The sequence below is a fragment of the Talpa occidentalis genome, unplaced genomic scaffold, assembly GCF_014898055.3.
Source record: "Talpa occidentalis isolate TD23 unplaced genomic scaffold, MPIMG_talOcc4v2.1 talOcc4.12, whole genome shotgun sequence".
Taxonomy (NCBI): Eukaryota; Metazoa; Chordata; class Mammalia; order Eulipotyphla; family Talpidae; genus Talpa; species Talpa occidentalis.
The window spans coordinates 66,136,700-66,149,889 of record NW_023601212.1 but is presented as its reverse complement, the minus strand read 5'-3'; the positions used below and the strand labels follow the sequence as shown (position 1 = coordinate 66,149,889).

General features: G+C 39.5%; 1 protein-coding gene across 3 annotated transcripts in view; it reads right to left on the bottom strand.

Moving 5' to 3' along the window:
• Positions 1-3,237: 3,237 nt before the first annotated feature.
• DDR2 (discoidin domain receptor tyrosine kinase 2) overlaps positions 3,238-13,190 on the bottom strand; it is a 138,414-nt gene continuing 128,461 nt past the window's right edge. For all 3 annotated transcript variants that reach the window (XM_037506595.2, XM_054693524.1, XM_054693525.1), the window contains exon 17: positions 3,238-9,916. In XM_037506595.2, the coding sequence (XP_037362492.1) occupies positions 9,782-9,916 (135 nt within the window). In that variant the 3' untranslated portion in view covers positions 3,238-9,781. The remainder of the gene's footprint in view (positions 9,917-13,190) is intronic.

Here is a 13,190-nt window from a genome sequence, read left to right as displayed (position 1 = left end):
CAACGAACCTTGAATGATAAGAGACTGCCTTCATTTATATTGGGTTTTGAATATCCTAGAGGTTTTGTTTACTTTTATATCAGCTAGTTTAGTGATCATTTATCTTATACCAATACGATTAGATTTAAAGAGTAATCTGAACATCAGTTTCATAAATAATCAAAAAGTGTTTATTATTATTTGACTGGAACTCAGTCCCCCTATTATTCCACTTTTAACCATTTTAAAGTGACCGCAATTTAGCAATATTTTCTGAAATTCCTAAAGTTAATTCCCTTCTTTAGAGGCTAGATCCAGAGAATCCTTTTAAAATGTCTGAAAGTTCAGAGCCTCCCTGGTGGCCCAAGGGGTTAAGCACCACACTATGAAGCAATCCGCAGCCTCTGCAGCGCAAGTTCGATCCCCAACCAGTCAGGTAGCACCCCACATGGCGAAGCAGACCTCTCCTGACTTGCCCACTGCTCACCTTAGCAGTGTTTTTCAGTGGATCTGCCTGTTCTGCTCTCCACTCTGTCTCTGGTGAATCTTCTCACCCCCCCCCCCAACCACACCTCTGTATGCATAAATAAATACATCTTTAAAAAAGTCTAAAAGTTCAGAAGTGATGTGTAAAAGGAATAAGTAAGAGAGGGGACACGGAGTTGTGTGGTTTGATCTTATGAAAACTTATTACGAAGAAAGAAGAAGACTGAAGTATTTGGTGTCACCTCACTCTTTGGTGAAAGTCAGCATAGGATTGGCTGGGAGTTAAGTGAAAGAGGAAACCTTCAGAACAAGAGCAGCCGTCTATCTGGCCTTCTACCATGATGTCTCAGCCAAGTGAGGAAATCTTCATTTCAGCTTCTTTCTTTCAATTAAAGTTGCTGCTTTCAAGCTTCTGTGACTTTCAAAGATGGGTTGAACTATTAGAGGAGCCAGAGAGATCAGGAGATTAGAGCTCTGTTGATGACAACAGTGGTCAATTTTGTATTTTAAAAAATATTTTGTATTTTAAATACAATTTTGTATTTAAAAAAAAACATGTAGGACACAGCTCTGTAACAGTCATACATACATTGATTAATAGGCAAGTATGACTTTTATCATCCCAAGTTAGTCCTATCAAGTTTGTGTTGTTCATGAGCTATTTTCCTGGATACTAGAAGAACGTTTCTCTCTGATAAACCTTGGCTCCTTAATCAAGATACTAAAATCATCAGCTCTACAATTGACTGTTTGCTACCTCATATATTTACCTCTACTTTAAACCCTGAAACCAATCTCTGCTTTCTTTTATGGTGCCTGGAACAGCCCTAAGGTGGACATAGCTGAATAAAAGTATCTGTAGCTACCCACCCTCCACCCCCGCCATAACAGAGCTGCATTCTGGGTCCATGTAAACCAATCCAGAACTAACTTATTTCTGCTTTGCAAACCAGGACACAAAAGCAGTTGCTAATGGGCCTGTGTAGCTTTTCTTGTAGGTACCCTTCTTCCATCTTCTCTCAACTCATTAAACAGGCAATCTGACCCAAAACAAGTTGAGAATGGGAAATTACTCTCACTAGATAGTAAGAGGTCATATGTCACTTCTGCTGAAGAAGTTATTGTTCTAGGGCCTCCCTGGTGATGCAAGGGGTTAAGCACCATACTATGAAGCAATCCGCAGCCTCTGCAGCATGAGTTCAATGCCTAGCTGGCCAGGGAGCAACCTACATGGCAAAGCAGACTGCTCCCCTCAGCAGTGTATTTCAGTCACTCTGCCTGTTCTGTTCCCCACTCTGTCTCTGGTGAATCCTCTCACCCCCCCCCACCCCTGCCCAGCATCTGTGGCCTATACCCCAGCTCTTGTATGCATAAATAAATAAATCTTTAAAGAAAAAAGGTTATTGTTCTATAAGAAATAAGACCTGAGGATATTATAAGTATGCACACTTCTTTTTCAAATTTAAAGTTATAAATGGAGATAAATTGTATGCAAGTCCTCATCATACAACAAAATACAATCATCCAAATTGTCAGTTAAAATATAAGAACAGTCTTTCTTCAGTCAAAAATTATGTATTCATATACATGCATAACATATCTATGTCATATCACATATGGACACATGTAGTCACCTGTACCTACCTTTAAATCTTGGCAATAGGTGTTGACAATAGAATTATAGCTCTTTAAACATCTCTGCTGTTCTTTTATTCCTGCTTTGTCCCCAGACCCACTTCTAACACAAATACTCGAATCTCTGGCCTTTTGTCCCAGAATCAAACTAAGCAAGTGGAGTTTGGGGGATTCATCCATGAATCCTCTGGTTATTCATTGAGAGTGTATGTCAATTCCCGTATCTCTCATGGCCATCGTTTAGAAAAAAAAACTATGGGGCCTCCCCTGGTGGCGCAGCGGATGAGCACTGGGCTGCGAAGCTGCCCACAGCCTCTGCAGCGCCGGTTCGATCCCCGGCCACCGGCGAGGGTCCTACATGGCGCGACAGACCTCTCCTGTCTCACCCACTGCTCCCCTCAGCAGGGTATTTCGTCAGTCTTTCTGTTCTGTTCCCGCTCTGTTTCTGGATTCACCAGAATCTGGATTCACCCTCCCGCGCATCTGTCCTGTACCCCAGTTCTTGTATCATGAGTAAAATCTTTAAAAAATAAATTAAAAAATAAAGTGTTTTAAAAAAAGGTTATGGTTTAAAAATTAAATTAAAAAAAAAACTATGTTCATGTTATTCAGAATATTAAAAGTATGAATTTATTCTCCAGAGGCCAGGTAAGAAATATATTGTCATCGTGGTTTTATCCTAAACTTTATTATGAAGTTTGAATGTTCTTATTCATAGTCTGCTTGCTTATAGTTTTTTTGTTTTTGCTTTTGATTTTTGTATGGATGTGCAGTGTTAAGCAAACCATATTTGGATTTAGAAGGGATTTCTGTATATCAAGACAACTTTGCAATAACAGCAATAAAGGGTCCCAATTAATTTGGGGCTACATCATGCAGAATTGGACTAACGTGAATACAAAATCCCAAGCTTCAGTATGTTTGGATATACCAGAGTCCACGATGCTTTTCTTCCAATAAACACTCAATGAAGGTGTAAAAGATGTGTGCAAATAATCCTCTGTTGGATGTCCTGAGTACATAAGGTCCACACCACATACCTTCTGCCCTGTCCCCAAGCCCCATCTCTTTCTCCAAAAAGGATGTAAAGGTATAAGGAGTAAGAGCAACAATGCTCAGAACTGGTGCTACTTCCACAGAAAGAAAGAGCCATCAGTAGCATATTTCTTTAATCATTGTTATTTACAATTATCATCTGACAGACTTACAGAGAATAAATAAAGAAAAGAAAATATACAATTGGTACTCGTTTCTTTTTCTAATACAGAGAACTGTTATGTATTCTATTTTGGAATGCTATGATAGGTTTAAGCAGAAATTAAATCAGTTTGCTATTTACCCCTTGACAAGACACATCACCCTCCAAGGCCTACAGAGCAAGGCCCCACTGTTTCCCCTTCATAGGAAGAGTGTGCACATTGCTTCTGAAACTCAATCCTCACAAAAAGCTACCAAACAATAGGGTAGAACAATAGGATATTGTGACTAGTAAAGGACATAAATTCATAGGCTAGATTACAAACTCTTGATGTGTTTAGAGGAGTCCTCCAAACTCAATAATCTCCAAGCCTCTTTCAAAGAATACAATTTTTCACTCAAAGGGAGTGAATGTGCTTTTCCTCAAGTCTCTTTGCATATTTTTCCTTTATATGCAATTGTGAGTGTGTGGCTAGGCAGGCTATCCTTCTTCTTCAGAGGCCTGTAAAGTTGTTGACAGTGGTCTGCAGGAGAAACGTAAATGTCCAAATGGTCCAGGTTCAAATGGACTGGATTTGTGGTCAGAATCTGATTCCTGTTCTTCCTGGTATTGCTGTCTATATACCTCAAAGAATCAGGTATTTCCATAGTTGATGTCACAATCAGAAAACACATAAACAGAGGAAGTACTTCACTGCATAAACATTTTGGTACTTTTTTTCTCTTTTCTCATTTGAAAATACAGCCTCTACATTATAAGCAAAGCTATTCTCCCTAAATCCACCCCAGGAATTGCCTTGCCACCCCTGAATGACAAGCTTCCTCTTTCTAGCTCTTATTCACTCAAACAACATACAGCAAATGTTTATTGCATTTTTACTCTGTGAGAGGAGCTGCAAGAGACCTGGGGTTTATAGGGAGAACACAGTTCTGACATGTGACCTGTAAAAAGGCCAGCTTAAAAATGCCACCCCAAATCTCAAAGCTGTAATTCACAAAAATGGAGTTTCATCTCCCCCCACCCCATTTGCTGCTGTGTTTGCATTAAATTTGGTCCAATCTGGTTGTTACGCTATTTAAGGATAGGCACTTACAAATTAAACTTCTCTACTACTCTACAACCTTTACTCACAGAAACTGCAAGAAGCATCTAGAACGTCTTTCTCTGTCCAACCTTCTAGCCAACAAGCTATGACAGTTCTTATTGTCTGTCTTTTGTGTTGCTTACTCCTTTTTGGTTATTCTTGGATTCTTCTAGATTCTACAAAACCAAATTAGTCAGAAAATGCAAATACAACCTGCCCAGGATATTGCTAATTAATAAAGGAACATATTAATTTGTTGTTTTCTTTAGAATCTGGCAAAGTAGTATTCAGAGAGTGTCTTTTTGTTTGTATCCAAGCAAGACCAGATTACAAATCAGGCTCAGAGAATTCAGAAACAAAATGAGTAACCATTAAAACTTGTGAAATCTAAGTAAGATCTTTGGTTTCGTTAATCTTATTGCAGTGATGTTCATTTTCTGGTTTTGAAAATGGGCTATGATTACTCTAGCAGTGAGGGAAGTCTGGGGATGCTGTAAAGTTATTCTGTATTAATGTTGCAACTTCTTGTGAATCTTAAATTATTTCAAAATAACAAGTTAGAAAAAGGATACAGCAACTGAAGAATGACCCCCTTGTGTCTATCACCAAGCAATGATGCTAATTGTAGCAGACAATTCCAAATGCCAGAAATCGAATCACCAGTTACCCATTCTCTTTCTATCAATTCAGCATTCCAAGATATTTGCCAAGTGGAAAACACATTTATCTGTTTCTATAAAAATGTTCTATTTCCATACAAAAGGATTTCCCAATAAAGATCTGAATGTGCAATTTCCAGCAACACTTAGAGACTAGCACAGTCATATGTCAGAGGTCTCACTGAAAACATGGCAAGTTCCAGGTCTACAATTTAGGGACAAAGATTTACTAGCCATGTATTGGGAGTATTTTAAAACTTAACTAATTTTCTTCTCCTTTTTTGTAGTTTTGGGAAAAACAGATGCTGTTCTGTTTTAGGATGTTTCCTTGGAGTATCTTCATCTCTTTCCCTTTTTCAGACACGACCTCCCCGCCCCCTTCTCAGTTTGGCTTTACTCAAAACACATGGCTTCCCTCCACATCATGGCTTTCTTGTGGGAAGCCTGGATGAGACTAGAAGGACACATGGCTTCAACATGGCTTGTACTTCTTTGTGCAGACACCAAATGAGATTTAGTCTTGTCTAGCTTAAGCCTGTTGTTTCACTGTTCCCCTGTAACCTTTCTGGGCTTAGCAATGAAGGACGTTATTTGAAATGAATTTTGTTAACAGAACCAAGAAAAGGGAACATAGAGATGTGTGAACTACCATAAATTCTTCATCTTTTGGTTTTCATTTCCAAAGCAGCACTCAGAAAACCAAGTCTAGTTCAAGCAAATGTGCTTTCTTCCCACCACAAATGCCTCTTACTTGAGTGTTCAGAAGTCACGATATTCAAATTGCCTCCTTCTCCTAATGCCTCAGAAACAAAAAGTTCATTCCCTGCTGGCTGCTGATGTGTTTTTATACTCATGACACTTTCCCTTTCTAAAAACTTTGAAAAGTCCCCTTCCCTTTCATACCCTGCACCTGAACTTTCATTTTTAATGAGTATTTTCATCATCTCTATTATCCAGAATGTCTTTTCACTTTATCTGTGTATCTTTTATCTTCAACACACTTTCCCCACCGTTTCTCAGATCTTTCTTCAGAGATTTTGTGATCACCTTTTGGAAAGGACCCTCAGCAGCTCTTCCTGTGGACCTCACCAGCCTTGACCCTGTCGGTGTCCTTCCTGTGCACACTGTCCATTCACAATCATCCTCTTTTTATGTAGCCTCCTTTCCAGACCCCCCACCTCTCGTTCAATCACCTGCACATTCATTTCTTCTTCTCTCACTCTACTCCATACAATGCTCTTTGTTACAAAGTCTTATGCACTTGCAAGTGACCTTTCACAGCAGTAAAACCACATGCCCCCTCAGGGCCTCTTTTCACCCCAGATCTTTCCTGGGGAGCAGGAAGTATCTGGGGAGCAGCCCATCCATACTCAGACCTGGCTATCAGTGCCAAGCGGACTGAAATAAATTTAGACCTAACCACCTAGAAACACAATCTGGACATAAAATTTTTCACATATATAGTGAAAAAATAACTTACTACAAAAGTAACAAGGGCCCATGGTTTCTAATTCTTTTCCTATCTCCATTTCTAAATAAGTGCTACGTTCGTTCTTCCAATTTAGTCTTTAGCAACTTTTAAATTCTGCATACTAAACCTTTGCCAGGTACACTGCTGGGTCTATTCAATTTTTGATGTTAAACTACGCATCTGACTAGGCTAGCAGCTAAGCTGTGTCTGTAATGCATATATCTCAGTGCCAGAAGACCCAGAAAAGGGTCACAGTATGAGATAATACATACTTGACAGCCGCCTGAAACAGATTACTTCCATGATGCAAGGCCTGGAAAAATCCAGACCACTCAGATCATTTTAAATATGATTTTTTATATATATGGGATCATGAAATGCAGTGCATTGAGGCAGAATTGTAAAAAGAAATAAGGCAAAGGGAGGGGAAATGGATTTTATTTTCTCTTGTCCTATTAATCATGGATGTAGCCCAACAAGAGGTATATAGATGAAGGAGAATAGGCCGCGGGGACCAGTTTCATTGTAGTGAAGCGTGATGATTAAGGTTATGTGTTCACTTGACTGGGACATTCAATTCCCAGAATAAACATAGTTTCTGGGTGTGTCTGTGAAGGTATTTCCAGATGAGATTAAGATTTGAAGTGGTGGACTGAGTCAAGCAGATTGCCCCCACATTGTGGATGATATCACCAAATATGTTGAGGGTCTCAATGGAAGAAAAAGAGGAGGAGGGAATTAGGTCTTTCTGTATAACTGCTTGAACAGGAGTCCAGTCTTCTTAGACCTGACTTGGAACTTATATCACGCACCCTCCTGTTTTCAGAACTAGACCCCCACAGCTTTCCTGGGTCTCCAGCTTGCAGACGGCAGATTATGGGACTTCTAGGACTCCACAATCATGTGAGTCATTCCTTATATACTTATATTAAATCATATATGTCTATGGATTATAGCTATATCTAGGAATACACATACACACACATACACACACACACTATTGGTTCTGTTTCTCTGGAAAACTCTGAATAATACATGAAGCTGGCACTGATGTAGAAAGCAGAGTGTAGTGGGTAAGCTGTTGCTAGTAGTTCTCTTGTTAATAAAATTGTCTTGGCTTAGGGTCCCAAGGTATAAGAGAACACGTCTAGTCTAGCACATATCGAATAAGATAACGTATGTGTAAACACTTGGTAAATGTTAAAGCACTGTACAAGTAGCAGGCCTTCCTATTACACTAGTATAGCTATCTGCCTGCATGATCTCATTTTGCTGACTACAATTTTTAGAGCAGATGATCAGGTAACTGAATCCCCATTAATCACAGATCCATTTATCCAAAGAACAGGGAACATTTAAAACTGGAAGAGGCTTCAAGGCTAGCTAATCAGTTTCCACAATTAACAGATAAGGAAACAAAAGTCCAGAGAGGCTAAGTCATTTCTACAAGATGGCACATTTGGCTTGAGGCAGAAACAGGATTGAAGATCCCAGATCAATGCTTTCTTGACTCCCAAACCAAAGATTTCTCCAAAGTCAGTCCTGGGAGAGGGAGAGTAACAGGACGGCTATGGGAGAGGGCCTTGGCTAGGGAAGAAGATGACCTACAAAATGAAACCTGGGGCTTGGGATCTGTGCTTCAGCCGTGTGGAGATGCTGAAGGATGATGGGAGTAATGCTCAAGCTCCTGAGAGACTGTGTGGAGGTGGACTAGGTGAAGGCAACAGAAGCTCAACACAACACTCTTTTTTATCAGTTTAGGAAACTTACTCTGTAATTTTTTTTTTCTTTCTGTTTCTCCTTAGAAAGAGAATCTGAGGATTTGCAGAGTGTAAAGCTCAGAATCCACTCTGTGGGAACTCTTCCCCACAGTTTCCATGAATTCTGAAAGCAGAGCTTCATCTTTCTCTTCTCTTGGTCACACATCTCTGGGACAAGGGTGTGTCCTTCTCTATTATGCTTGCCTGCACCTCTCTGGAACCACAGACCAGGGTTAGAAGAACATTCAATATCCTGTGTAGCCATATAGCTTGTGTTTGACAGCCCATGTCCTTTTTGCTTAGTTCTTCAGTCTATATCTGACTCTCTGAAGAGGCCACTGAAAGGGACTTCCTGCCTCTGGAGGTAGCCCATTTTCTTTGTATGTTCTGCCTGTAGCTATGCTTTCCTTAATAAGGTGTGGAAATCAGTCTCCCCTTCACTTCCCTTCACTGGTCAACCCTTGAGGAACACCAGAACAGCTCTATTCCTTATTGTATATGGCCTTCAGATAGTCATGCCTGAGAAATTCAACCCCTAGCCCACAGGTCCCATAGGCAATTCAGATCAAGATATCGAAACCCTACACTTTACTGTTTCAACCATCAGGTTCTTATCAAACACACATCCGAAAATGTTACTTTGGCTAGGTTTTCACTAAAATACACACCCAAACAGGGTAACAAGGAGCTCCTTCTGCAGAAATCACAAATAACACGTTTGCCTGTCCTCCCTGATCACTTTCCCTATGCCCATTCTCTATTCAAGAATCCTTCTGTGCCTGAGCTACTTTTATTTGTGAATGGCAATTCCCTTCATATGGCCTTAAAGTAGACATTCTTTCCTATCCCCATTTTTCGTGTTCGCCATGCAGATGAACCCTACCCCTGACCCCAGCCCATGAATGAACTAACACCCATTCGAAGAAACTGGGATTTTTCAAACACAAATCATCTCCATTGACAAGAGAAGGAAATATAGAGTGTACCACGTGCCCAAAGGTCAAATTAGAAAGCTAAGCCACATGTGATTCATACTACTGTTTATCACTTTCTCTGCACTTACCAAGTGTTTTACCTAAACATAATCTTGTTTCCTAGGATATTAGTATTCTTCAAGTTTTTCCCTTCTGAAATATTTTTTAAAAGGTGACATGGAAAAATATGGTAGAATGTGCACATTCTAAACACAAGCACAACCTTTATAAATTATCTCAATTTGCTAGCCTTCGTTATCCAACACTTCGGTATATCACATAAAATTTCTTTACTAGATTTCATCTGCCCTAGGTTTTTTTTTCTTTTTTAGTTATTTAATGTAAAAAACAAGAGTATATATTGGCTGGGGGTAGAGAGTGGAGGGGTGGAGGGAGAGGAGGGACAGAGAGAGAGAAAGCGACAAGCCTCTGCCTCTCAGGTCCATGAATGTCCAGCTGGAGTGGCTTCGGTGTGGGTGAGTGGTAGGTGCTGTGAGAGGCCTGGGCCACCAGAATGTCGCAGGCATCAACGGCATCACTCGTCCCCTTGTTGAAGGAGCAGAAGGTGGATTTCCTGGAACGAGGGACGATGCTTGGTGTCTCTTCTCCAGCAACTGAGCATCAGCTTATACACAGAGTCAGGGCAAATGGCAGGCTGGGGGAGGTAAGTCTTTGGAAACAAAAATGAACAAAAAAAGGGGAATATTAAGAAGAGTGGAGGAAAAGGAAGAGTATCTTCTTTGTACTTTGATTTCCCCTTCCCTACTTGCTTGAACTTGGTAAGTGTAATAGGTGTGCAGTCTATTCTTCCTACTCACAAGAATTCTAAATCATATCTATCCCTTTTCCAGTGTCTAGTCTAGTTCTCTGGAGCAGGATTTTCTGATTCCCACCATCATGCAAAAGATGAAATTGAAGCGAAAAGAAATCTCACACTGGAGAGCAGGTGGTTAGAATACCAGATTCACCATTTATGGCACCGCATGTGGAGGTTCATCTTGAATGAATCACTGTGGCTGGGTCAGAAAATTTATCAGTAGCCTCAGCTCTTTGACTGGAAGGGCATTAGCCAGCTGCAGAAACTTGAATGCAGGGTGCACCCGTTAGCCCCTAGCCATCATGTGCTCTGTGTCCCCTTCCCCATGCTGGAGTCAAGTGAATTTTTGCTTCATTCACCAACATCTGTACATTTACCTTTCCTGCAGCCCTACCCTGATTTCCAACCTGAGCTGCATTCCACTCTAGCGCCCAATCACCCAATAACTGATCTCTTCCAGGAACAAGGTGCCACTCGAGTGACTCCCAGATCATCTGCTTGTCTGTTCTGTCATCACCTTAGCTATGTATTTAAACATCTGGATGTATTTACACTTCAATGTCCCAAGTTCCCTGAACCTGAGTCCAGCGTCTGCGACTGATCAATCCTTCACCACTTCCCCCTGCCCTGCCTTCTCCCAACACCAGCCTCTATCATGTATCTTAGGATATGTGCTTTCCCTAAGCAGCCTGCTTCTTCCCTCCACCAAACAACCCTTAGTTACCAAGTAAAAGTGCAAATGACTTTGACTTCTATTAGACTATCAGGAAGAGATCTAACAGGTCTTAACTCAGTATGTTAAAATGACTACAGCTGAAAGTACTAAGCATTTAAAAGGAAATTTTTTTTATAAATAAAGACACAGGATAACAGGCATTCTCATGCTATGGTGAAACTTCAAGCTGTTAAGACTTTTCTGGGGTGTTTGCTAGATAAATTTAGAAAAAACATTATCTGTTTTGAGTCAACAGAATTCAATAAATTTGAAATAATAAATAATTTTAGTTATTAGGGTTTCCCTTTTTAGAATCATATAAACTTGGCAAGTAATTAAAGTTGTAATTCATAAAAATCCTTATTATACTTGTAGAATTTTATTACCTATGATAATTTTAAACAAAATAAAATTTAAATTTCATTTAATTTTTAGTTATTTTATTCTATTTAAACCATCGACTCTCAAAAAATTGCTGAGAACTCCTCATGTTTTGTAAAGATAAATTGAATGAAAAATGCTAAACACATGTTCTGATTATTGGAATTACTACTAGAGACTTTCAAAGCATTTTCATTTGAATACGATTTAAGATTTGTTAAGCTATGAAGCCCTAAGTATAAAATTCTTTCTTGAATTCACTGCTGAAAAGTCTTCTTTACATTTTGTTGCTATGCTCAGTAATTTGGTACGACTAACTGCATCATTCAAAAATCAGCCATGGTGCGGCAGACCTCTCCTGCCACGCCCGCTGCTCCCCTCAGCAGTGTATTTCAGTCAGCCTGCCTGTTCTGTTCCCTGCTCTGTCTCTGGTGAATCCTTTCACCCTCCAGCACATCTGGCCTGTACCCTGGTTCTTGTATACATGAATAAGTTTTTTAAAAAAATTAAAAAAAAAAAACACCAAAAATCAGCGAAATGACACAAGTGTAATCTGGTGGGTCTAGAATCTACCTAGCAGCTGAGAGCACTGAGCATTTATATTCAAACTTGAAAATCTGAATACTAAATTTTAAGTAATTAAATTTTGTAAAGTTTGAAGTTAAATGAATATGTAATGAGTTCCCTTAAATTCATGTGTGTAAATTTAATTTTAATTTTTTTAAATCTTCAACTTATGCTAGTAAGTGGTAAGTTCACACCACATATAAAGGTAATATTTGGTTTTGACCTTGGTTTCAGTCAAATATTTGACTTGGTAGTTAGTTACAATATATTTGGCTCACCACTAGTATTTAGTGAAGGTAAAAATGGTGGCATCATTTCACCTGAGTATTTAAAAACAAGTAAGAAAAATAAAATCCTGGAGAGTATTAGTTAGAACTTACATTAAATGATAAAAAACTGGGCCTCCCTGGTGGCCTAAGGATTAAGTCTCAGTGCGATCATCTCTATGGCCTGGTTCCCCAGTCAGGGAGTTGACCCACATGGCTCAACAGACCTCTCCTGTCTTACCTGCTGCTTCTCTCAGCTGTGTATTTCAGTAAATCCACCTGTTCTGCTCCCCACTTTGTCTCTGGTGAATCCTTTTGCCCCCTCATCTTTGGCCTACATCCCAGTTCCTCTACATAAAAAAAATATTATTCATATTTTAAAAAATGATAAAAAAGTTTTCTTGTGAAATCAAATGAAATATTATTTGAATAATCAATGTGGAACATTTTAGTCCTAAGTTTAATTTGTATAATATCAAGAATATTTTTAATGTGAAGCAGATAGGGAGTTGATAGGACGTATCTTTCTTTTGCTGAATGTTTGGTCCAATTTTGCCATATGTAAACTCTTTTGTCCTGGAGGATTTCAGTCATGGAATATTAAGTCAAAGGAGAATAAATAGTTTACAACTGTTGCCCCATTACCTATAATTCCAGGCACAGTTCATTTAGAACCATTGTTGTCATGAATAATATTACTTTTACACTGAAAACATCACTTTCAGCTGCCCACAGACTTCCAATAGGTCAGCAGTGTGGCCATCCAGAAGAAAAAAACTTTTTTCTTGGTCCACTCACCTCAGACATAGAGGAGCAAATTTTCTTTTACTCATAGTAAGAAAGTAATTTCTTCATATCACAGATAGACAATGCAGTTCTCCTTGTGACCAAAATAACTTCAGAATATCAAGATAAAATTAAATTCCAGGGCGCTCCCCCCCACCCCTAATTTCCAACCTACACATTGCATTATTTCTTGCCATTTCCTTATTTTCTGCTTTTATGGATCTATTTAAGCCACAGAGGAGCCATCTTTTATTTTCTACAAGAGTCTCCTCCCTCTCCCCAATTGTTACCATTTTGCTGCTTGTGATGCTGCTCTCCCAGGGTGTGCTGTGGTCAGGACACTCTTGGGCCATGTGGTGGTGCCATCACCACCTAGTTGTAAATCCTACATCTCATAGAAACTTAAAAACTG